This window comes from Crinia signifera, chromosome 6, assembly GCF_055691185.1.
Source record: "Crinia signifera chromosome 6, ASM5569118v1, whole genome shotgun sequence".
In the NCBI taxonomy this organism is placed as follows: Eukaryota; Metazoa; Chordata; class Amphibia; order Anura; family Myobatrachidae; genus Crinia; species Crinia signifera.
In genome coordinates this window covers 87293358-87320785 of record NC_139222.1, presented here as the reverse complement: position 1 = coordinate 87320785, position 27428 = coordinate 87293358, and the positions used below count along the sequence as shown (strand labels likewise).

Here is a 27428-nt window from a genome sequence, read left to right as displayed (position 1 = left end):
TTACTAACAGTGCATGTTTTCCAGATCTCCTCACAGAATCACAAGTGAAGTAATTAGCTCCATCTGTGGCTCATTTAAAATGTGTCAGTAAGTAATGATTTCACATTTGCAGCAGCTAGGTTGTCTGGAAAATGTGATCTGTTGGTAGCTCTCGAGGACTACTACTGCTATACTCATTAGACTAGCCACTGTCTTCATTCAATAAATACAAATATAATGCACTCAGCTCAATCAGCGCTGTAGAGGTCTGAAGTATTCTCAGTACTTTCCATAGGATTGATCCAGATTATACATGGAAAAAGTAGATAGGTAACATAGTGAAGTACAATTTATTCTGTTTAAAAAATGACAATAAAAATTCACACATAATATGCAACACAACAAAAGTGGGGATCCTAGGGGATGGCTAAAAGTAAACTAGTATTGGCTCAGTTGGAACGGGCAAGCAGTTTTTATAGCCCACAAGTTCATGTCCCGGGCATAATCAGGTGCTGGATACAACAGCTCCGAGCGAAGCCGTCATTGGACACTGGTGCCGTTCTCCTTAGATTACTTTTCCCCTGGCCAGGGGGAGAAGTAATCCTGTTGCATATTGTGTGTGAATTTTTATTGTCAGTTTTTTATCAGAATAAATTGTACTTCACTATGTTATCTATCTACTTTTTCCATGTATTATCTGGATCAATACTATTGAAAGTACTGAGAAAACCTCTACAGCGCTGACTGAGCTGAGTGCATTATATTTGTATTTATTGTTGTGGTGAAGGGTACTTCACCACAAATCGTGCACATGCGCACGATTTTTGGGATACACACATACTGTATCTACACTGCCTTCATTCACCCGACTGCTCTGTTTGCAAATTTATGAATACTACTTACCCACAACCTTCTCCAATCACAACCTTATCGCCTACGCACTATCATCCATTATTTTAAGCTAACTGTTACTGAAGTCTACCAAGCATTCTCACACCCTAAGAAATATTAATTCAATTAATTTTCAACAATTTTTCACCCGTCTCAACAACTGCTCCCACCACATTTACTTCTCCGGAGATTGCTGTATTTCACCTCAAAATCGCCCAGTGTGTATGGGCCTTTAGAATCGCACCAAAACACTTACATAGTACTTTTCAGAATTTATAGACAAATGTCTTGGTGAACCCATGCAACCTGAAAATTTCCCTTATGAACTCTTCTGACAATTTTGGGTCCAAAAGGTAACCCCTTTAATGGAACGTAGTGAGCTGTCTTGGAGAATCTATACATCACTGCCCAGATTGTATTGAAATCTTGTCAGGAAAGCAGATCTGTAACCAAGTCCATGAAAATATGGGTTCAAGAATGAATGGGAACCAGTAGTGGATGCTTGGAACAGCTGGGAGACTGCAGTGCAATCTTGTGTGGAGCGCACATTGAAAAGGCTGCCACAAAGCTATGATATCTCTATGTATAGTCGTCCAACAATAGTCCCTGAGAATTTATATACAAGGTTCTCTTCACCCATGTATGACTGGTTCAGCATTACAAATGTGCTATGGACCAGAGTGCGTGTGACAAGGCGTCTGCTTTTAAGTATTTGTTTCCTGAGTGGTAGGTGAGAACTACATTGAGGGAATCAAAGAATAATGACCATCTGAGCTGTTTAGGGTTACAATTGGTTCTTGTGGTCTGAAGACTGTCAAATGGAATTGTACCCCCTCCAGCAAGGTTTTGCCACTCTTGCAGAGCCAGCTTAACTGTTAATAATTCTTTATCCCCAATGAAATTTTTCTCTGGAAACAAAAATGAATTTGAAAAGAAACCACAATTTCCCCTCTTCATCTATTTACGAATGCGCCGTCCTATCACAAACCGTAGAGGCATCCACCTCCTGGGAAAAAAGGCTGGTTAAAGTTGTGTTGTCTAAAAATGGGTGCTAAAAAACCACTGCTTCAGTCGAGAGAACGCTTCTTCCATCCTCAGGTATCCTGAGAATACCTTGGTATCCTGGTCCTTCTTGGAGACTGCGGAAATAAGGGATGCATACTTAATGATGAACTGTTGATAAAAGTTGTAGTATCACAGAAAATGTATTGCTTTCACACAAGATTGACGAGGTCAGATGACAATGGTGGAAAGATAGCCTGGGTCCACCTGGAGTCTACAGACATGCATCCCAGAAATTAGAGTTCTTTTTGCTCCAAGGAGGACTTTTCTGATTTGCAAGAGAGCTAATATAGAGCCGAGACAGTACTATAAATACTAGAGATGAGCGGGTCCGGATCCCAGAGATCCGACAGATCCGAATATCGGGTATCCGGGTCAGATCCGAGCCGGCTCGGGAGTTCCCGCCTGAATTCCGGACCAATAACGAGGCCGAACGTCATCATCGCTCTGTCGGATTCTCGCGGGAGCGGGATCTTATAAAAGACGCACGCGCGCCCCGCCATCTTCACTCCAATCTTGGAGAGGGAAGAGGGTGGTTGGGAAGCTCCGTGTGCTCCGTGCTGTGCTCTGTGCCATGTGCTCCGTGACCTGACCTGTGCCCTCACTGCCCTGTGCTGTGCTCCGTGCCATGTGCTCCGTGCTGTGCTGTGCTCCGTGACCTGCTCTGTGCCCTCACTGCCCTGTGTTGTAGACTTGAGAGTCAGTGACTGTTTATAGGCCTGAGCCCTGTAGTGTGATTTAACTAACTAGGTGCTGCAGTGCTCACACGCAGGGGCTGCAGTGTCCACTGTCCAGGGGCTGTCCTGTGGCCCGTGCCCTGTTGTGATTTATTTAGCCCTAAGCCCTGTGTTGTGATTTATTTAGCCCTGAACCCTGTGTTTTTTGTGATTTAACTAACTAACTCAGTGCTGCAGTGCTCACACGCAGGGGCTGCAGTGCTGCTGAGTAGTATACTGTGTACAGGGGCTGCAGTAATACAAGGGGCTGTGTCCAGTGTGACGGCCTATATCTTATCCATTGTCCAGTGTCACGAGTCACTCACGACATATATCCTGTGTCCTGTGTGACAACATATCCTGTGTCCAGTGTGACGACATATATCCTGTGTCCAGTGTGACGACATATATCCATTGTCCAGTGTGACGACAATATATCCTGTGTCCAGGGTCACAAGTCACAACATATATCCTGTGTCCAGTGTGACATGTAATGTGTGCCGGCATATATCCTGTGTCCAGCGTGACATATATCCATTGTCCAGTGTGACGACATATATCCTGTGTCCACTGTGACGACATATATCCAGTGTCCAGTGTGACGACATATATCCTGTGTCCAGAGTGACGACATATATCCTGTGTCCACTGTGACGACATATATCCAGTGTCCAGTGTGACGACATATATCCTGTGTCCAGTGTGACGACATATATCCTGTGTCCAGTGTGACGACATATATCCTGTGTCCAGTGTGATGACATATATCCTGTGTCCAGTGTCACAAGTCACAACATATATCCTGTGTCCAGTGTGACATGTAATGTGTGCCGGCATATATCCTGTGTCCAGCGTGACATATATCCATTGTCCAGTGTGACGACATATATCCTGTGTCCACTGTGACGACATATATCCAGTGTCCAGTGTGACGACATATATCCAGTCTCCAGTGTGACGACATATATTCTGTGTCCAGTGTGACGACATATATCCTGTGTCCAGTGTGACGACATATATCCTGTGTCCAGTGTGACGACATATATCCTGTGTCCAGTGTGACGACATATATCCAGTGTCCAGTGTGACGACATATATCCTGTGTCCAGTGTGACGACATATATCCTGTGTCCACTGTGACGACATATATCCAGTGTCCAGTGTGATGACATATATCCTGTGTCCAGTGTGACGACATATATCCAGTGGCCAGTGTGACATCTAACCATTGTGTGATGGCATATATCCAGTGTCCAGCGTGACATATATCCATTGTCCAGTGTACAGGAGCTGTGACCAGGGGCGGTGTCCAGAGGCTATGTCCAGTGTGATGGCTGTGTCCATTGTCCAGGGGCTGTGTCCAGTGTGACGGCTGTGTCCAGTGTACAGGAGCTGTGTCCAGAGGCTGTGTCCATTGTCCAGGGGCTGTGTCCAGGGTGACAGGCTGTGTCCAGTGTCCAGGGGCTGTGTCCAGGGGCAGTGTCCAGTGTCCAAGGGGCTGTGTCCAGTGTGACAGGCTGTGTCCAGTGTAAAGTAAGAAAAAGAAATAAAAGTAATAAATAAAATAATAACACATTTTTGGAGGATGATGGAGGAGGAAATAGTGGGAGTGCTGAAGCTGTTACCACCAGTCATGACAAGGCCGATACCTCTTTGTATTTGCTGTTTGGAGCATTTCTCTTTTTTTGGGATAGTTTATTAAACTGCCACCCTGTCTGCCCCTGCAGTGCCGCTCTGCCAGGTTGGAAGTGTAAGGTCCACATGTATGTGATGCCGACTGCTGTCGCTTAGCTTAGTCATCCAGCTACCTCGGTATACCCTTTTGGCCCAACTACAGTAAATGAAAACAATTTTGTAAGCTGTGAAGTGATCAAAATTGACTAGAAATTAGTGGAAACTAATGTTATTGAGGCTAATAATACTTTAGAGGCAAAAACAGGCCCAAATTCTGTTATTTTAGCCATTTTTAGCATTTTTTCATAAAAATCCAGATCCAAAACCAAAACCCACAAGGGTGGTTTTGCCAAAACCAATCCAGATCCAAAACACAAAGGGAGATCCAGATCCAAAACCAAAACCCGAAAAAGTGGCCGCCGCACATCTCTAATAAATACGTGCTTGTGATGACTCATTACATCCTCAGAAAATATCAGGATGTCATCAAAGTAGCCCAACAAATTATTTTAGAAGAGGTCCCAAAATATATTATTCATGCACTTTTAAAAACCAAAGGCATGACTAAATACTTGTTGAAGGCCATCTTCAACTCATATCCAGACTGGGTCCTAATTCATTCTGAAATCAGGGGTAAGGCATCTGGTCATTGACTGTAATGGTGTTCAGATACCAATAATCAATATAAGGTCTAAGTCCTCTGTCCATTTTCCTAAGAAAAGAAAAGGTCAGCTCCAGAGGGTGACTTGGACTCTCTCATGCATCCACGCTTTAGGTTCTCCATTGATATATACAAATACAACAGGGTTTCTGGAAGTGATGGAGGAAACACTTTGCCATGTGGAGGCCTTTTGCCAGTTAACAGATCAATAAAGCAGATGAGCTATTTCAGCAGCTTTTTTGCTTAACCCATCCCTGAAGGGAGGTGGTAGAGGGTCACCTCTATTAATGTTGGAGGTCTATCTGGATACACAAGGATATACAGTAAGACCACAGAAGTTCTCTGGACACCAGTTCATCCTAAATTGACTCCAAAAGCCCCTGCACTACATTTTGTCCCATGGACTGGGTGTCCGATCTCAGCCACAGGATAGCTGATGCTGTGGAGAAAACCTGTCTAGGTTCATCAGAAATGTTAGAAAGCAGTTAGAAAAATAGTGCCATCATTGACTAGCGAATCATTTCTTTCCCACAAAAAGGAAGCCCATGCTAGGGCCTGTACGGACAACAGGGAAATTACAGAAGCACCCTTATTTCCTCTCAGAAGCGCAGCTTGGATCTCGAATTGAATAAAGATTCAGAAATCCCCAACTCTTGGGGTCTGAATCGCACTTTAAGATCGTAAATTGCAATCCAAATCACATGTATTTGACGTTTGGTCAGATACGATGCTTGGTCCTGTGTGATTCACTTCAGAGCCTGAACATCACACAGGCTGCAGGAGATATATGTCACATTGCAGCCAGGCATTGTATGCAAAAAGGATCACATACGGTGTATCGTATGCGATCCTGCCACCCAGGAGGGTTCGGGCAGCTCGAAAGGGGATCACAGGTGACACCTCCTCTCAGGGAAGTCACCCTAATGTATGGCCAGCTTTACTTATATGTTTTTCAGATGGATGTCATGACTATATCTTTAAAAAATTTACCTTTAGAATGTGCAACCAATTCAAGTAGATGTAATGGGTAACGAATGACAAGATAAGCAAAAGAGTGAGTTAAATGCAAAGCAAAAATTGGAGTTTGTAAAGAGTTTTCTTATTCATATAAAAAAGTTCATAATTTGCACTAATAATGACTACGCTCTTTTCACATTTCAGTTTGTTGTGGGAAGAGATGGTGTGTGTGGAACCATATGTGAACATTCCCCATTTGATGGAATAGTCCTTGTACAGTGTACAGAACACCTTCTGAAATACATGTGAGTTTATAGAGCATCCCTGGTGCATTCATTCAGCCAAATGATAGAACCTATTCAATGTTGTAAAAGACGCTATCGTGGTTGTCGTTGATTTTATTATTTTTTAATACTTTAAGTTTTTTATACATTTACTTTGTCTGTTTTATTGTTCATTTCCACATTTTCTACAAGATCAACTAGGTCTCAGTGTAGATAGTCATTGGAGTCGTGTTATGTAGACATGTCTTCCCCAACAACCTCACTACACCCAGGGGTTGACAAAGAATAGTATACAGATATGTTGAACTACGAACCACTGGCAGAAACTATAATTAGAAGTCGTCAAGTTGTGTAGGTGCGTACCAGATGCAAGCAAGGTTGTTAGTTCACATGTTGATTAAAAACCAGTGTAGGTTTGGAATATAACAGGATACCTATGATAGAAGACAAGATAGTCGTCAACTTCACAAGTCCTCTCTTGAGCTAAGTACCGTACAGCCGTACAGCACGGTGATGCTCCAATAAGACAGGGACAGACCTTTGCAGACACTTTTATAGTAAACAAGACCTGCATGTGAAGTATAAACAGTCCTTCACGCTTGGTAAATAACTTTTACTAAGACATGTGGGGTAATATTTAATAGGGAGAGAGATTCAGAAAGTGAGAGATTTGGTAAGGAATCTTATGTTTTTTTAAATCGGCAATCATTTACACTGCAAAATCAAACTGATTTTGCAGTGTAAATGATTGCCGCTTTAAAAAAAACCTGGAGATTTCTTACCAAATCTCTCGCTTTCTGAATCTCTCATCCTATTAAATTTCACCCGTGATGTTATTTAGACAGTTAATTCAAGCATAATAACACAGTTAAGATACAGCATGTAACACTAAACAATTTAACTACATATAAACAGCAGCAAGCAGGACAGGATTTACATTTACCCCTCAAGACTCAACCAAATATACCAGAAAAATATACTCATACTTATACCTCCCAACAACATTATCCTTAAAAAAAAAAAGACACATTAGGCCAAGTCAGTTACCTTAAAACACATCAATCATTTCTCACTGTTCTAAGGGTACAATATGATCCCCGCCACCAATATCAAAGGCCTTTGTGAGCCACTGGCAGAAACTATGGGGACCTAGTGGGATGCCGGCATCAGCAAGTGCAGCAGCGGGGGAGCGGGGGCCATGCTGCAGCCCTCGTTAACAATAATCAAATATATTATCACAAAGAGGGAAGACTCTAACAAATCTTACTGATCAACGCAAATATATTGATATACTTATATAATAACAGGCTACCATGGCTCCTCAACTGTATTGGGGGGGGGTAGGGATCAAGTGTTTTGTGTCAATAGTCAATAGATGGCGTCTGACGAAGTAATCAGTGTTGCTCCATTCGGGCACACGCAGCCTGCGCTGAAATATACTGTTCCGTTATTTTGATGGCTGACAATATACCATTGCTAATTCATAGGAGACACATGCAATGATAGAAAATTACTATATTTTCTATTTTACCCTAAACCACTATAAATCTTTAGTGTCTCAGCAGCAACCATTTCACACTGTAGGATTCACAAAGTCAGTATTAAACTATGAATAAGATCACCTAACATGTTCCAACATTCAAGACACAAAATGAGGGATTGTAACAATGAATTAAAACTTTTTTATAATCTTGTGTAATTTGCCATCTTGTACAGTAGAGTCTCCTCATACATTTACGTTATGTTAAGTGAGGTGGCATTGGAAAAATTCCGCAGAAATCGGCAGTCCTTGCAGGAGGGGAAGTAAATATAATGTTGAGACCAATGCCTCGGCCTGTGATCCTTACAACAATGAATAAAAGATTTGAGTATATAATTTCCCACTGTGAAAAACACATTTCACTCAGCTCTTTTAACTGTCTCAAAGAGCACGGTATACTTTCTGAAGTATGATCAGTGCAAGAAGACAAAGGTTTACAAGTGGCTAAAAAGCAGCTGGATTTCCAAGGTATTAACTCCTCTGCTTAATCCAGTTTCTAGTAAAGAGTGCAGACTTACATGACTTTGTAAAAACAAATAATAAAGTCTGATTTACATACAATACAGTGGTTGTTGTTCTAGACATTTTTTTTTATCATGCTGAAACTTGTAGTCAGAGGCGGGACTCTAGGAGTCAATGGAGTCATCTGTTGCTGGGCTCCTGCTCCCAAGGGGGCCCCTCTCTTCCCCTGCCAGTTTGAATCAGTTAATTGAATGTCATTACGGACATTTGGATAAGGGATACTCAACCTGCATATCGCGTGCATCTGCATCATTCCTTCTTTCTCTGTGGAACTACACGTCTCAGCACGTCTCATTAGGTTTGTAATTAGGGCAGTTCAAGGTCTACCTCCCCCATATGTATTCATTATATCAACATTCACAACAGAATGTTAATCTGATCAAAATGTCGACAATGGAAATGTAGACCATGGCAAAGTCAATAAAATGTCTGTATTTGTTACTTTTAGATCTAGGGCCAGGAGGTGGTCAGGACATTCTGTTGACATTTCACCCACAGCCAATGCAGAGTATGTTAAGGGTTTCAAATACTTAGCCATTGCTGTTTGTGCATGGGTCACTTCCCCTTCCATATGAAACAAATGACAAATTTGTGTTTGTTGTGGATAAATAGAGGGGAACCACTTCTTGCAGTAGTTGAAAATGACCCTACTGAGTTTGGGGGAGGTTTCCATAATGGTTTCTTCAAAACCACCTAACACTCTCTCTTGAATGTTCTTCTATAAAAGGTGAGATAATCCTTGGCTAGATACCTCTTGATTTCCTGTACCCGCTATTGCCAATACTTCCTTGATTCAGATCCACACAGACTGGAAAAACCATTATAATAACTAGGTACATAAGGCCATGCAATTGATGCCATGTATGTTGTGAACTTTTGTACTGTATTTGTTGGCGGATAGGGAATAGCAATCAATTTGCAATATACAAATATACACAAGGTGGGGATTATGGGCCTTATTCATATTCTTTCGGTTCTCACGGAGGACCGATGTTGTGCGTCTGCGCAGGCGCGTTTCTGTGCATGTGCAGACATAGGGTGCACGCAGCCTACATGGCGTGCGGGGGGGGGGCAGAGAAGGGCCAGGCAGCCCCACTACCATATGGGAACGTCCAGCGTTTCATGGGCATTGCCTGCCTGCTCTTATCCGTGCACGCATATGGAAGTGACTTGAAAGTCACTTTTACTGTATATGCGTGTACCTTCCACATCTTTCAATGGTTAATGATAAACGTTCACTCGCAGCCTGTGCAGCCGAACCCCCGCTGCGAGGGGGAGGCGGGCGGCCGGACATTCGCCAGGTGGGGTTTGGTGGACATGCGAATCAACCAGAATAAGCCCCTATATCTGTCTGAGCGGTGGCTGTCTACACCCAGGCATCTGCAACTTCGTAGATCAGCTAACTGTTCTGAAACAAGCTGAGTCCGTACCACTGAAGCAGTTTAAAAATACACAGATTTCATTATTCTCAGCCCTAAGGGGGGGATTCAATTATGAGCTGGAAATATGAAAAACACCATGATTTATATGTGAGTAGAGATTTATTTTTATTGCAAGAAGCAAGCACAGGTGTAGACGGTCAGATCTACTGAAAAGCTTGAAAGACCGTCTATGCTGTAATTCTGCATGTATGGTTTATATTTAGGGGTAAATTAAATAAAGCTTATAAAAATGAAAAGAGATGATGTTGCCCATAGCAACCAAACTCTGTCATTTTCTAGGCTGCAATAAAGAAATGATAGACAGAATCTTATTGGTTGCTATGGGCAACATCAACTCATTTTTAGGCGGTTTAGTAAATGTACCCCTTAGTAGCAACAGATAATCTGATGACCATCTGTAATCTGTAGACCAGGCATGCCCGAACTTTGGCCCTCCAGCTGTTGTGAATCTACAAGTCCCATCATGCCTTGCCACAGTTTTGCTATTACGGAATGCTAAAACTATGGCAAGGCATGCTCGGGTGTGTAGTTTCACAACAGCTGGAGGGCCATAGTTTGGACATGCCTGCTGTAGACCATATGTGACCAAGAAAATATGGTCCTTGGGTTGCAATATTTGTGATGTCAACAATATGCTTTACCTTCAACTCCACCAGTAACCAGAGCAGCTGATAAACGTATTGGAAGTATTGCCGCCAATGGCACCACCTGACTCTTTGCTGACTATTTCAAGAGCACTCTGCTAACACAACTGATTTATGCGCTTAAAATCTAGGTAAATTATTCATGCTTTATGCTTAGGATGTTAGTCAATGTATATTTATTGTCTCTATAGGATGGTCATAGCCCAATAATACTACAACATCCATGTGCCACAGGCCATATAAGTACTTTTATTCTGTACAGTCAATTTAAAAAATAGCTTGAAGGGATAAAAATAATAGCACACAGGATTCATTAGACATGGCAGGGATATGCATCACTGTACCGGCTGCACCCAACCACCTGTCGTAAATACAATTTCTAATGTCATTTCCAGGAAAAGCAGTCCCAAAAAACTGGTGAGAGCAGATTCCGTCAGTGAGCTTCCTGCTCCCAGAAGGCTTAGGTGGAAGTGCTCTCCAGAGATCCAGGGACACTTAGCAACATCAGCTGAAAAGCTCCAAAGGTATTTAGTATGCTTTATTCAGTATTATTCTTATACTAGAAAACACTTTGTTTTCTCTCCTTATGTACACTGTCTATATACTGTACCACACTATTCTACCAACAAATACTGTATCAGACTTTGAAGTTCTGCCAGAATTAGGGTACCATTTGTAGTCCACTCAGATCAACAATGTCTGGAAACATAACTAGTGTAATGGTTAGCATTACTGCCTCACTGCACTGAGTTCATGGGGAGGTTAATTGCAGGGTTGCCGACTTTTACAGTCTCCTCTCCGGGAGAACAATGTCAGCATCACTTCTGGGGGCGGGGCCTGATGGAGACATCATCAGTCCCTGACCCCAGTGATGCAAATCCCGCAATATGCGGGTCTCCAATGAGGGGGCGGAGCTAAATATGCCGCCCCCTTCCGCCGAAACGCCGCGAATCGTTGCAATTTCATGCTTCTGCCTCCAGGTAAATGAGGGGGGGGAGGGGACCGCCGGAATCCGAGAGGGTTGCCCACCATTCCGGGGGGGCGGGAGGGGGACCCGATTTTCGGGATCCTCCCGGCCATTCCGGGAGGGTTGGCAACCCTGGTTAATTGGCTCCCAACAAAAATTACCCTATTGTTTAACTGTATGCCTGTACTGTGTCTAGGGCAGTCTTGATGGGCCAAATGGTTCTTATCAGTGCCGGATTAAGGTCTAAATGGGCCTGGAGCTGAAAATGATCAAGGGCCTATTTTGCGCAATAATAGGGGTTGTGGCCAGCACCTAATAATGTGGGGGGCGTGACCAGTGTCATGTGCACAAACAATATCTTTCCCGGCACTCCGGTGTCCCAAATCTGGGTTACCCCCTTAGGGGAGAGTCAATTCTATACGGTCGCAGGAAAGTAGGCGGCACACGTAAGGCTCCAAATTTATTAAGAAAAGTGCTGGTGCAGTTTAATGCATCTAAAATATATATTATTACAAATTCCGACACTCCCCGGATGCATGAAGATATATTGCCAGGTGCCCTCCAAAGGTGCACCCGCAGGACGCTGATGTCCTAAGATACTTGCCGGGTGAGGCGGCATTCCAGTCATAAAAACAATACTGAAAGCCGAAACTTGGTAGACAACATTTCAGCACCTTTTATGCGTTCACCTAAACTTGCCACACCATATACCCCTTATACAAATCATGCAACACAATAGTAACCCCCTTATACTGTACTTGCCTCTTACACATTATGCCACATGGAATGAGCCAAATTCCACCCTGACTGAGCCAAAATTCACACTATGGCACATGGATTGAGTCAAAATTCATGTTATGCCACACAGATTAAGGCAAAATTCACATTTTGCCACATGGATTGAGCCAAAGTACACACTATGTCAAACAGATTGAGCAATAATGCACAATATACTTCACAAAAAATTAAACAACATAATGCCCATTACATGTTAAGCCACACACCATAATTTCCATTATGTATTATGCCAAACACCATAATGCCAATTAAACATTATGCTACATAAGTGCTGGTTACCTACATGCTCATTGCCAGGGGTTCCATGCTCATCGCTAGGGGTTCTATGCTCATTGCCATGTGGTATTACATGCTCATTGCTTAGGGGGGAATACATGCTCGTGGTAACTGGGGGACAGCTGCCGCCGGGCAGAAGTGACAGCCAGGCAGAGAGCGGGGGGCTGCCCAGCTGTATACAGAATAGGGTGGCCAATCCCGGGATCGGCGGGATCCCGGGATTTGGCCCCAAAACGACGGGATTTCGGGCAGCTCAGACGCTGCCCAACTTCTCCCGGCAGCACTGCGCAGCGTGATGAGATCAGAGGTCACGCTGCGCAGGCAGAGGTTGCGCCCGCCCAGCCAGCAAGCCCAAAGCATAGCACGCCTAGCAAGCCCACCCGCCCGCCCAGCAAGCCCACCCACCAAGCCAGCCCACCCAGCAAGCCCACCCGCCCACCCAGCCAGCGCGAAGCCAGCCAAAACGCCACCATGACAGCCCGCACCCAGCCAGCAGCATGGACGACCCGTCCCCCCACCCAGCAACTGGGCTCCTGGCAACCCTGCTGCACCCTCAAATGTAAGTAAATGTGGGGCAGCCAGGGTGTCTTTTTATTAGGAAAGCCAATCCCTGGAATCCCGGGATTGAGCATTTTTCAATCCCCCGGGATTGGCTTCCCTAATTCAGAGCACTGCAGGTCCCGGCTATTTGAAATAAAACCCCTTTCACACCAGAAAATGCAGGGACTTCCCTGGAAATATGTTCCCAGGATCATACAGGGACATTCCCGGGCTGGCCCCTTCTACACCAGCCTAGTCCCTGCATTTAACCGGCTATACCTTCGGAACCAACTGACCCATTTACATGAGACCAGTATCATACTGAAGAACTTTTAAGCGGGCTTCAAATGATTTTGGTCCCATGAAACTGGGCCATTTGCTTCCAGAGAAATGAACATGAACAGCCATGAAATTACATTTCAGGAAAAAAATTAGTTTACCCGCAATATCTACGGAACCAATTAACCCATATGAACCAGCCTGGTATCAGATTGAAGGCCCAGCAATTTGGGTTCGGATGAGCTTCTGTGATGCCAGGGGGGAACTGGCAGCTGTCAGAACTGGGGGGGGGGGGGTTTAGAATTAGTGGGTCCCGTGTTATCCTATGGGGAAAATGTTCCAGCTTTGCTTGGCGGTATCTCCGGTTCCCAGGCGGCTAGCGACACGGGGCTGAGCTCATTGGAAAGCCCTAGTCCTCATCTACAAAATGGGTCTATTTGGAGAGTGGGCCTGGAGCTTTAGCTCCATCAGGCCCATTGTTAATCCAGCCCTGGTTCTTATCTGCTGTCAAATTCTGTTTTTAAAGTCCTATATTAAAAAAAGTTTAACATTTACATCTGACCCACAACCTGTGCATGTGTGTGTTCTTCAATTAGATGAGCAGTCAATGTTTATTAGATTTATATGCCTCCAAGAATTGCACCAATATGTCTCTTGGGCCCTTATTCTGATCGGTGCGGATTTTTCCGCATGCGGTCGGACCGCCGATGGTTTCCGACTGCGCATGTGCAGAGGTCACTCTGCGCATGTGCAGGCGGTTTCGCCGTACCTATTCTTTAGACGCCGCACAGGGGGCGGAGAGGGGAGTGAAGGGCTACTTAGCCTCATTACCCTATGCATACGCCCCGCGTTTCATGGGCGTTCCCATGCAAACGCAGGGCGTATGCATGGTAATGAAGCCGTGACGCATGTGTAGGGGGCGGGCATCTGACATCGCCGGATGTCAGCTGCCCGCCCCCATACATGATTTCATACGGACAAGTGTCCGTGTGGTCTAGGGTGGCGGGCGCTGGTGGAGCGTGCGGCCCTGCATTCGATGTTCGGCGACCATCGAATGCAGGGGCTGCTCCCAAGATGGAGGAGGCGTATCCCCGTCCACTTTCATGCGGACCGCCACATATCCGCGTACGGACGGAGGTGGCGATCCGTATGGAAGGCGGGGATTCGCCTGCACGGTCCTGGCCGCATATTCTGATCTGGCCGCACAGATCAGAATAAGGGCCTTGATCATGTCTGTTCGCATGCTGTACCTTCCCCTTCAACCAGAGTGGGAATTAGGTGCAAGTATTCAATACTCAGGATGGGGACAGTGTAATGTCAAATCCAAGATGGCGAGCTATTAATACTGTTATCTTTAGCAATGTCTGCTTTACAACTTGACTGGTAAAGATTCATGTTTGAAACTCTAAAGCCAACAATGTTATTATGCTTTACATCCCATTAACAGGTCAGCATTTCAGCTTTGACATTACTCTGTCCCCATCCTGATTGTCAAATTAGGAACTGTATACCCCTAAATGGTAACATACTATCTCATGTGGGATGGCAGTCCCATTAAACTCTCCCTCCCCCATTCAAAATTCTTCAGAAACAAGGCCCAAAATTATCAATATATAAATAACTATTGTCGCAATGCCTCTGATTTGAAAAAAAAAGAAGAAAACACGTGACATTTCATAACCTCACATTCTCTAATCTTAATTATATCAATTAAATACTTAAAATAAAATAAATAATTAAAATAAAATCTGAAATCTTACCAAACTAAAGATGTGGCTCGTATTCCTGTAGATACTTTATAGTAACTGTATCTATGAATTTATTACATACAGCATAAATCCATAATGGGATCTTGTGATACAGCACACACACACACACACACACACGTGTTGTGACAATTTGCCAATCACAATATGACCAAATATGTGGCCACTTCACCTACACATTCAAACAGTAGGAATTTGCAAAAGTAGAAATCTACCAATCAATCCAATGACCAAAATGCATGATACCAGCTAGGAAAAGGGGCACCAACAGTTTTGCAGGGGCGTGGCTAGAGGAGGAGTGGCCACACCTCTGTTCAGGAGGCGCCGGTGTCTAATCTGGTGGGCAGCAGAGTGTTGGTGTGATCGCACACCCGCTTAGGGGGAGAGAGAGGACAGGCAGCCATAGCCTCTGTCCCCAGCTAAGCACAAAGCACTGAGCTGCGTGTGTTAGGCTGGGGGGAGAGGCTGCTGCATTGGCAGTTCAATCTCTCTGTGCCTGGCTGTCTGCAATAGGGGCGGGGGCTAACAGGTCCATGGCCCCTCCATCAGACATGGGCAAAGAGTACCCGCCCGCTCCCTTTTCGGCCCTACTCACTAGTAATGGCCATCATCAGGCCCTATAGATTGTAAGCTTGCGAGCACGGCCCTCCTACATTATGACTGTCTGTAATACCCTGTTTGTTGTATGAATGTCTCCTTTGTAAAGTGCAACGGAATATGCTGCGCTACAGTATATAAGAAACTGTTAATAAATAAATAAATCAATGGGTCACACATCAATGGTACTATCAATAGGTAACTTCAGTGGTGTAAAACCATCTGCAAGGGAACCATCATTTGTTTCACCCACCAATGGTCACCCCAGTTTTATAATTCCATGGGCTGTTGACTAATGAGAGCCCAGAGGTGGGGCTTCACGGGAGTGTAGGGGGGTGGAGCACGGTGGAGCACTTTATAAACAAAATGATTTGTTGCTTATGCATCAATGGTGGAAAACCACCTGGTACTCCACCATTAATGTATTCAACATTGGTCATGAATTATTGATGGTTGATGGTCATCCCTAAGGCAAGATTTACAAGCCACACCTACAAATCATAATTGGGCAAATAGATTGTTTATGGTTGAAAAAAATGTAGACGGGCCAATTAAGCTTCCTGCAATTTAGTTATCTAATCAAATTGCCTGCGTTTGGCCATAAGTAAATATGGTATGGTATGATAGAGCTGCAGATATTTCTTCTGTCATGTCTATCCTGCCTGGCTTTAATCTTAAGCAAATCAACATGTAACTGTTACTCATTCACTAGTAGTCGTTACCTAGGACCCTTTGCAGCAGACTCATGGAGTGAATATTGCCGAAATCTTAAAATATTGGCCAATACTTATTGAAGCGAACCCATGAGGGTTAAATTTGTGATGTGAGACACACATTCAGTATATTGCTTTGTTCCTGCCAACGCTGTATAAACAGTAAAGAAAACAAGCATATTAAGCAGTTATTAATAGCAGCATACACACAGTGCGGCCAGAATGCTTCCTGTCTCTATAAAAAAAAAAACAGTTAACAAAATGCGGTGTGTGCACAATATGTTTTTCTTTGATATTACGCAATGACATTAAATCTGATTAACACAGGGGCCAAATGTAATAGGGTGAGAGTTTCAGAAAGTGAGAGTTTCTGGGAGAGTTTTCGTATATTTTTAAAGCACCAATCAATTACATGGCAAAATCAACCTGGTTTTGCAGTGGAAAGGATTGCCACCTTAAAAAAAAAGGGAACACTCGCCCCAAATCTCTCACTTTCTGAAACTCCCCTTAAGTCATATGCTGTATTCAGCTGAAGTGCACCCAAATGTAATATTGCACCAATATGCTAGAACAACAAGATATCAAGTTTAATGTAGATCTAATGTTTAAATGGTAGAAAAGGATGAGAAGTTAAGACATAAAGGATAAAATGAGTTCTTCGCCAAATTACAGTATGTGCTTTATGTGTTTTGTTATGTTATGTTAGCTCTCAGTATTATAATTTTATTGTAATGGATTCATGGGGCGGTGCATAGCAGTAGAACATACAGCACAGATACACAGGGATACATTTACCAAGATGGGAGTTCTATTAAAGATGGGATGTTGTTCATAGCAACCAATCAGACTCTACTTCCTATTTATCACCTTCTAGAAGATAATAGATAGTATCAGATTGGTTGCTATGAGCAAAATCCCATTTTAGTAAATTTGCCGCAGTGCATGCTGAAGAACACTGACCTGTGCAGCACATATCATCATGGGATGCGGTTAATTTCCCGGTGGTCGGGATCCCGGCGGTCGGAATCCCGACACTGGAATCCCGACCGCCGAAATCCCGAAACTTTCTCCCTCCGTGGGTGTCCACGACACCCATAGAGGGAGAATAAAATAGCGTGCCGAGCGTAGCGAGGCACCGGGCCCGCTGCGTGGCGAGCGCAGCGAGCCCGCAAGGGGGACGATCCATGTCCCCCCCTTGTCGGGATTTCGGCGGTCGGGATTCCAGTGTCGGGATTCCGACCGCCGGGATCCCGACCGCCGGGAAATCATATCGGATCCATCATCATTTGAGTGTATTAGGCTAGTCAATCATCAATCCCTCCAACACTAATATCTCAGGAATCTATTATGCCACACAGTAGTTCTTTCAATTCACATTATGCCAGAAATAACTAGACAGTACAGTATATATAATACATTAATTCACTTCACCTCGCAACTCCTTTTGTGGCAGGACACATTACAGATACTATTGGTACAGTATGTCAAGTGATTCACTGAGTGACATCGGAATATCCTTGGCACCAGTAATTTTGCTGACAGCATCCAACATTACGGTGTTCCTTCCTAGGCACACCCTGGACCCCATGTGCACGGGAGCCCCTATGTTAAGTGAGAACACAAGGCAGTTATAGATTAGTTCATAACTGATAAACATACTGTACATAATTGCGGCGAGTATCAAACGGAGAACTGGCCGACATTCACTGTTCGCTTTTGGTGAACAGTAAACTTTGAATACAGCGAATATCATTTTCAGAGAAAAATCACTGTTTCGCTGGAAAACAGCCCAGTTCACCGAAAAAAGCGGTGAATCCAGAGCATTGAATACTGGCCTAAGTAGAAAATACCACCTCAGACTGACTAAAATGAATGCATGCTTAACAAAGACAGTTCTAGTGTTGGTATTTGTGCCTGGGTAGCTGACAAATCTGAGCTTCTACACATGAAACATTCAAACTCTCTCCCGGTAAATATATATATATTTGCATAGCCATAGCCAGAACTATATAGTCACCATACCAACATTTTGACGGGTCCCAAGCCCCAAGTTTCTAAACAGAAGCATTATTTCCACAGCTCTTGTTCATTTTATTCCCATAGTAGTGCCCTTATTTATATTATGCCACATTGTACTGCCTAGGGATGGCCATTGACCATTAATGAGTCAAAATCATGGTACTTGTGTAATATCTGGGCGACCGATTTTTTCATTGTATTGCATCGCATCGCATGCAATATAGTGTCATACAATTCATGCGATGCGATTTTTCATTGTAAAGACCCGATTTTTTATTGAATAGTCACCCATGGGTGATTTCATACCCCACTATCCAACTACACATGGGGTTGATTTTATATAGTGTGGCGAGCGCAGCGAGCCTCCGAGCCCGAAGCGTGGCGAGCGCAGCGAGCCCCGCGAGGGGACGCAGAATACATGTAAAGTAATCCGTGTCCCCTCGCGGGGCTCGATGCGCTCGCCACGCTTCGGGCTCGGTGGCTCGCTGCGCTTGCCACACTATATAAAATCAACTCCATGCGTAGTTGGATAGTGGGGGTATGAAATCACCCATGGGTGACTATACAAATAAAAATCGGGTCTTTACAATGAAAAATCGCATTGCATGCCTTAAGTAGTGGCATGCGATTAAAAAATCGGGCGCCCAGATAATACACAAGTACCAAAATCATTGTTGAATACTTTTGCCATCGATGATGGAAAACCAGATGGTTTCTTAGCATCTATGATGCATAAGCAAGGAATTTGTTTTTCTTACAAAGTGCTGGGACAAGCCCCTGACACTCAAGTGAAGTCCCCATTCCTGAGCGCTCATTGGCCCACAGCCAACTGAATTGTAAAGCATGGGGACCATTAGCGGGAAAAACCATTGATAGTTCCCTTAGAGACTGATTCACACCATCAAGGTTACCTAATTATGGTATTATCGATAATGACCATCCCTAATAGTGCCACCATCAGGTTGAAGAACAGCCTACTTTCCTGATACCATTTCCTTCTCTTCAATTTGATTTATGTTGTATTCAATTGTTGGTTAACTCCAATTAAGGATCATACATACATTCCTGCACATGTATCTTCTATATGTGTGTGCTTAGTTCTATGAAAAAAAATGAAAAACCTACAACAAAAAAAAAGCAGTCAAATGTCAAAGAAAGATTTATCATAACCATAAAAGACAAGAGCGTGACAACTATAGGTGCAGGGGGTGCTGCTGCTATGGGGCCCAGAGATGAGGGGGGCCCATCTTCTTTGTAAGTTACTTGTGTCACATACATTTCTCACCATTGGTTGGTACATATAGGCCCTTAAAAACTTGAGCTGTGGGGCCTACAAACATCTACTTACACCCCTGATAAAAGACCACAGTAAAATTTCACAAGAAAAAAAAAAATCACTGTCAGTGGGCCTTTTTGGTTTAGTTGTATGCAAGCAATGCTTCTGCACAGAGCTCTGGGCCCTCTGGTCTGTACAGTCGTTGCACTTTGCACCTTGCAGCCAGTATTGATGTGGCAGAGTCACCTAAAGAAGCAATTGGCAAGCTTTGTGCATGCACCCTGCTGTCTGTGCTGCATTTTGGAGCATCTTCAGGATAGAAGTGCTGCACTCCCAAAGTGTTCGTGGCCCCACCCCCTCTGTGCAATGCCATGATGTCATGCAGGGGCAGGGCCAACAAAGAGTGCTCTGTGGCCTTGTTATGGCCTTTCTCTATTTCATGGACCAATGGCTGCATAATGTATGCGCAAATAGGCAACGCGGATTCAAACCCAGGAATAGCGAGAGCTAGAAATGTTTTCCACTGTTCACCTGGATGACTCAGAGTCAATGTCCTGAACAGAGAAATTTGATAAATTTCCATAAAAGACAACCTATGCTGGGTGGCCAAGCCCCTATTATTTGTACACACACAAAGAATGCTGTAGTTGATTGATGCTCCCCAGTCCGTCCCTGCGTTCATCTCCTTACATTTAACAGTGAAAGCACTTAGTTTAGTTAGTAAGTGCTATAGGCCAAGCATTTGTCAGTTTGTTATGTAATGCGTATCTTGCTTGTGTGTGTGTTTTACAGGATAGTGAATAATCTTGATTTCACGGTGTATAAGTTTAAGAACTATGGAAAAGAATTCATTAAAAAACAGAGAATGAGCCCAGATGCCTTCATTCAGGTGTCCCTGCAGCTTGCATTTTACAGGTAAAGGGAACAAGTGTATATTGATTATATATGGGAGTAATGGTTTAGTTTTAAGGTAAAGCTGCTCCTCCATGTATATACTAGGCTCGGGAGTTTGACACCTGACTCACCTGACTCCAGCCAGACAGATTCCTACAAATAGATGGGGTGTGGGGGGGGGGCATCATTGGGGAAAAGCATAAACTATCTTCAGAGTCCATGGAATATTGTTCTCCCTACTGTAAATTATATGCACATTAATTACAAATGGCGGGGAGGGAAATAGAGGCCTCACACTCCTAAAGGGGGATCTTTAATCCTTTCACAACCCCTCCCCATGATATTAAAACCATCCAGTGGCCAGGAACCCTATAGTATACACATCCATTCAAAAGGGGACAAGTAACTAAAGACTTTAAGCTCATTGCATTACAGCCTTGGGGTTTAACAATTATCCAGCTGATTGCTGGCCCTCTGTCATCAAATGTATACAACTACCTCATTACTTAAAGAAGTAATTCATACTATTGCCTTGGAGGGTTAATGCAAGAAAAACAATGGCTGGGCTGGTATAACAGTCTCCCATCGTTGTTTGTTGCCAGCCCAAGCCTGGTCAATGCAAGTCAGATTCTTTTAGAAAATTGTATCAAACCCACATAGGGCCATCGGCCCCATGAAATAGCTCAACTTTACACATTTGGGATATTTCATTTATGGAACTCCGTGTTCCTTCAAAAGACAAGCCTGCCCATGTTTTCCAGGGCACCCTGGTTAATTGTATAACAATAGTATTTGATCTGCATTGTCATTTATCACTGGTATTATACGCATTCCCTACATGTCATTATATTTTAACCTCAACATATTTTTAAAGTTCAAATAATGGGGCAGATGTGTTAAGCCTGGCAAGAGATAAACTGGAGATAAAGTGGAAGGAGATAACGCACCAGCCAATCAGCTGTGTTTGAAATATGACAGTTGGGAGCTGATTGGCTGGTGCGTTATCTCCTTCCACTTTATCTCCACTTTATTTCCAGTTTATCTCTTTACCAGGCTTATCACATCTGCCCCTATGTTTGTAAGCTTCAGCAAATAATACATTTGGGTAATAGGAGTTGATACTAAACCTGTAATTATTATATTGTGCAGATGCCACAGGAAGCTTGTCCCAACGTACGAGAGTGCTTCTACACGCCGATTCCGAATGGGGCGAGTGGACAACATAAGATCATCCACTGCTGAAGCACTAGTATTTGTAAAGGCTATGGTGGATGGGAAAAGCACGGTGCCGGTAACTGTACTTTCTATTACTATTAGTCAGGGGTGGATTAAGGGGGTCAATGTGCAATGGGGGTCTTCTGAAACTCACTGTGTTGGTCTAATCACTTATCTAATTGCTGCAACAGACCGCATGAAAAGTGACACATTGCATGTAATTTTCCTGCGATTGTGATGCGAGGCGCGTTCCCGATTCTACAGGCTGCCATGAATATTCATAGCAGCCCGGAGGCCTTTTTGGGATCACAAATGATACATTGTATGCAAAAAGACCACATACAATGTATCACATGCGATCCTGCCGCCCAGCAGCTGCCGGGTGAGTTGGCAGGGTACCACAAAGTCCTGCATGTGATACCTTGCCCTAGTGAATGGGGGCCTTATCCTGTCTAAAACTTGATACAATCAGACAAAGCGCATAAAGCACATAAGTACCATAGCCTGGGGCTGTGCTCCCTTTAGGTGAGCCTATTTGGTTGTCTATAGGGCCTTTGGCTAGATTTCACCTAGTACACTGAATGAGTCAGCAGAAAGATCTGCATTCCACTTTTCTATGTTATCCGCCTCCTGTGATCTGTAATCCATGTAATTTCAGAATATAATAATCAGTGGCACTCAGAGGACTTTGAAATCCTTAGGGTTATTTCACACGCTCCGGGTACTGCCGGATGGCGAAACTCCGCTTGGCCAGGAGGAAGCCGTGCCGCACACAGCAGTTTACAATGGTGGGGATGGCCACAGCCCGGCAGCCGTCCCTTCCAGTGGTGGGATCCGGCTGCAACCGGGCGGCTGGGCCATGGCCGCCCCGTGTGAATGGATACAATTGTGTCGATTATTAACTACAGTGTGCGGCACGGCTTTTCGCCGCCCGGTGTGAAATAGCCCTTATGTGTGTCAAAACATCAATACTGGTAGAACAGACGTTTCAAGGCAAGTCAAAGTGAGTATTGAAAAAGAGGCGTTACGCCACGAAACGTCGGTCAAAAACTCCTTTGAGTGCCACTGATTACTACATTATGACTATATATATTTATTACCAGTTATTTATATAGCGCACACATATTCCGTAGCGCTTTACAGATAATATTTGAACAGTCACATCAGTCTCTACCCCAGGGTTCAACCTGTATCGCGGCGCAGTGTAAACGGGTAAACCTGAGTCGATGTCACCTGGGACCTATTCACCACAATGGCAGCACCAACATCATTATTAGAACAGGTCTCACCTGTAGCTGCATAGCTAAAGCTGGATACACACTGGTAGATATATCTGCAGGATTGCCAGATGTCCTGAGCTGGCGCAGGCTGGTGGGCAAGAGCTCCATCTGATGGGGATTCGCAAGTGTCTCACACAGTCGCGCATCCCCGTCACCAAGGCGGCAGGGCAGGGAGTGGGGGCAGTCTGGGGGAGCTGCGGGGAGCGCTGGAGACCGGCAGAGGGTGGCGCGCCCCCTTCTGTTGGGTGGCGTGCGACGGCAATTGCCGATTCTATCGCCAGGAGCAGCTCCATTGAGAGCTGCATCATCTGTATCAGATCAAATGGCCGATACATCTGCCAGTGTGTACGCACCTCTAGCCATTGCTTGAGCAAAAGCACCAGCCAGGAACACCCACATAAATGAACAATGAAAAGGGAAGTCTTTCTCTATCACAATGGTTTGGGAATATTCTCAGTAAGTTATATCATAGCCATTATAATTTATTTTGTATTTGCAGGATCATGAGAAAATGGAATATTTGAAAGAAGCTATTGCAGCACAGACAAATTACACCATTCTGGTATGTATCACTAGACACTTTTGAAATGTCTGAATATAATTATGAGCCATTAAGTCGACAGTGTCTAGGTCGAAAGTCAATAAGTTGACCACTATTAATCGACATAGCAAAAGGGTCAACATAGTCACTATTAATCACAAGCAAAATGTTAACATGAAAAGGTGGACAAGAGTTTTCATGGTTCTTTGGTTTTTATGTTGAGAAGGACACGGTATAAGTGTACCTCTGCGCTCGCCACGCTTCAGGCACACCTTTATATTCACCCTCTATGCCCACTGGGATGATGTAGTATGAACAGGTCTGTTTTGAAAAAGCAAAATCCCAAAAAACTTATTTCGACCTTTTGCTTGTGTTCCCTGCACCTGCCCATATGAGAATAGGCCGGGCAGAAACATCGGGGCAGATGTATTAAGCCTGGCGAAGAGATAAAGTGGAGAAAAAGTGAAAGGAGATAACCCACCAGCCAATCAGCAGTGTTTGAAATATGACAGTTGGAAGTTGATTGGCTGGTGCGTTAACTCCTTCCACTTTTTCTCCAGTTTATCTCTTCGGCAGGTTTAATACATCTGCCCCATCATTCCCCCCCTTGTGAACATGCGGGGGAGAATCAGAGCGATTGTGTAGAGCACACTTTTTTTCTGCAAATGGACAACACCATGTTGCGCTGCATGTGGGGCTGATGTAACAGGTGCAGAGAGAGTTAGATTTGGGTGGGGTGTGTTCAAACTGAAATCTAAATTGCAGTGTAAGAATAATGCAGCCAGTATTTACCCTGTACAGAAACAAAATAACTCACCCAAATCTAAAGCCCCATACACACTAGAGGATATTGGGAACAATATCGCTCCAAAAGGGGCTTCTTTGCAATATCGTACACAATATTGTCTAGTGTGTACATTAATAATTGATACAGATGAGGCGGCGAATGATATTGTTAATTGTATAGGCCGCTGCCCCCCGTCGTTTAGTGTGTATGGGGCTTTACTCTCTCTGCACATGCTACATTTGCCTCCCCTGCAGTGCAACATGGTTTTGTCCATTTGAGATAAAATGTGTTTGATCGAGTCTGAATTAGGCCCCATGTGTTGTGCTACTTGTTATGGAGTCTAACAAGTCAGGACCTCCCGAGATTCTATTCCATATAATTTAATCAAATGTGCTGCCTTGCACTAGCTGCTCTCGGTTTCCCATCTGACATGACATTGATAAATGTTGCAAAATGTCAATGTTAGGAAAATGTAAATGTTATGTTGTAACATGATATTTCATTTAATATGCTGGCAATTTAACAATAGGGGTTACCTAACTGTGTAAATGCCATTATCTAACGCTTTACTGTTGGCAGCTGCCTTTCTACTGGGACTGTGTACCACCTCCTTCCACCCGGCTCTGCAGGGATAATTTGAGCTCTCACTGGCATGCCATATGCGAAAATGTGTATATAGAAATGATTATAGATTGTGAGGATTGAATTGTTAGTGGTGACTGCAGCTGGGCCGGGGCTACCATTAGGCAGCAGCCTAGGGCGCTGATTCCTGGGGGGGGGGGGACACTGATCGCACTTCCCTCTCCTCTCAGCTGCACTTACAGGTAAGACTTATTCTGGTTCACTCTAAGAGGAAAATTCTTTCTAAAATGGACAAAACCATGTGCACTGCTGGGGAGCAGAGAATGTGCAGAGAGAATTAGATTTGGATGAGTTATTTTGTTTCTGTGCACCCCCCCCCCCCTTCCCGCCAGGGGCGTGATACAGACTAGCACCGGCCCTGGGATTCCAGCATTGGCAGTAGAAGTTTGATGTCAGAGATGCATGCATAGCATAGCATCAGGGAATTGTTTTGTGAAGCTCTGTTCCTATATGCGATAATTGATACATCCGTACAATGTTGTAAATTATCGCATTGCGAATTGGCCCGATGTTATCACAGCACATCCACATCTGATGATATAGGTAGTCATAAATCGGCCCCCTAGGTGAGAACTGGCAATAGATTGTTAATTGTCATAGGATGAGTGCAAACCTCCCAACTTTTAAAATTGCGGAGGCGGGTCTGGCATGCGCTCCCGATAAGGGGTGTGACCTCAGGATAAAGGTTGTGGCTTTGAGGCTCTCTTGGGTGCCACCTCCTGTTTGCAATCACTATGGGGTCATGACCAGTCCCATAGTGTCTGCCGTTAAGCACAGAGCACAGCATCTATTCATAGCTGTTCTGCTAAGCAGGGCAGCAAGTGACAGGAGGACTGCTGCCCGCGGGTGGGACCAAGAATGGGACTACAAAAATTGGGACAGTTGGGAGGTAAGCATCAGGCAAACAAGCACAATCAGACAATAAAAGAACAGGCTACTTATATCTAATGTCATGTCATGCACTGAACTCTGCTCTTACCATTCAATAAAACTGTAGCTAATGACAGCAAAGGCAGTCACCATGTACAAGGTTGGCAATACAAGTGAGGTCCACAATGGAGGTCTGAGAAACCCAATCTTCCTCTACGCAAAGTGAAATGACAGCATCCTGGGAGGCAACATCCATGGTCCAGCCTTGAGCCTGCCGCAATCCAGTGTTCTGAATCTAGTCATTTAGGATGAGCCAGTAACAGCGTGCATCCCATACGTGATATATGGATAGTCTACCATTGGGAAATGTATGTAACTGATAATAAAACAAATGCTCTCGGACAGCATATTGCCATATGACATATGTAATGTAATACAATCTGGTTATTAAATAAGGAGACTGGTGTATAAGTTATGTCCTCTCTTGTTTTCCTCAGGCAATTACAGGGATGGCAATAGATAACCATTTACTAGCACTGAGGGAGTTAGCGCGGGAACACTGTGATGAGATGCCGGAACTTTTTACAGATGAAATGTATCTGTCTAGTAATCGCTTCATCCTCTCTACTAGTCAGGTAAAAGTTGTTGGGATTTTTTGTAATACTTGTTATGTGTAATATGTTACCTGTAATGTTGTTACAAATAAATTAACAGAAAACCCCAATAATACAAACAACACAAAAAACAAAACTGTAACAATAAGTGATTCATTTTTAATACACAATATGCACTTCACCATAGCCAGCCACTGCAGTATCAACAAGTACAGTAGCTTACAGGTTGTGCATAACACTTGGAGGGATATTTATTAAAGCTTGGATAGGGATACAGTACCAACCAATCTGCTCCTAACTCTCATTTTTACAGCACAGAGTGTAACATGACAGTAGCGGATTGGTTAGTACCTTATCTCTCTCTAAACTCCAAGCTTTGATAAATATGTAACTTGGGAGAGAACTAGCACAAATCAAAAGTATTTGAAATAACAATGTACCTAAATAAATGGTGGGTTGTGAGATCAGTATTCCGTTTTATATATATATATATATATATATATATATATATATATATATATATATGCTAGTAAGTTCGCTCGAAGCAAAAGCTTCGAAAGCTAGTGTGCTACTGTCTGTGTTTGCGCATGTGTGAGAAAGAGATGTCGTTTCACCCTCTGCCTGCAGATGGCAGTGTTTCAGAGACTCACAGACACTAGACACATACAGTATATAGATGATATACATATGGTCAGGGTGTGGGGGGAAGGTTAGGGTCAGGCTGCAGGTAGGGAGGGTTTTGACTCTCATACAAATAACTAATTTTCCTATTTATAAAGTTGTTATTAACAACATCGCCACAAAAGTCCACAAAAATGGACTTTAGTAAATATACTCCGTAGAGATAGGATATTTGGCATTACTGTACAATATACCATACTTACACGCATAGTCATGCTACTTACAGTACCAGCCTTAACAAGAGATAAATGCAAGGGTGATAAGGAGAGATAAATGTCCAGCCAATCACCTCCAAACTGCC

General features: G+C 43.8%; 1 protein-coding gene across 1 annotated transcript in view; it reads left to right on the top strand.

Annotated features, from left to right (window-relative positions):
* Window positions 1-27428, top strand: part of CHAT (choline O-acetyltransferase) — an 89568-nt gene that overhangs the window by 51143 nt on the left and 10997 nt on the right. Inside the window, exons 9-14 of the mRNA XM_083146382.1 lie at window positions 6145-6245; window positions 10768-10896; window positions 20396-20518; window positions 21647-21788; window positions 23492-23554; window positions 26330-26467. Coding sequence (XP_083002508.1) covers window positions 6145-6245; window positions 10768-10896; window positions 20396-20518; window positions 21647-21788; window positions 23492-23554; window positions 26330-26467 — 696 coding nt within the window. The remainder of the gene's footprint in view (window positions 1-6144; window positions 6246-10767; window positions 10897-20395; window positions 20519-21646; window positions 21789-23491; window positions 23555-26329; window positions 26468-27428) is intronic.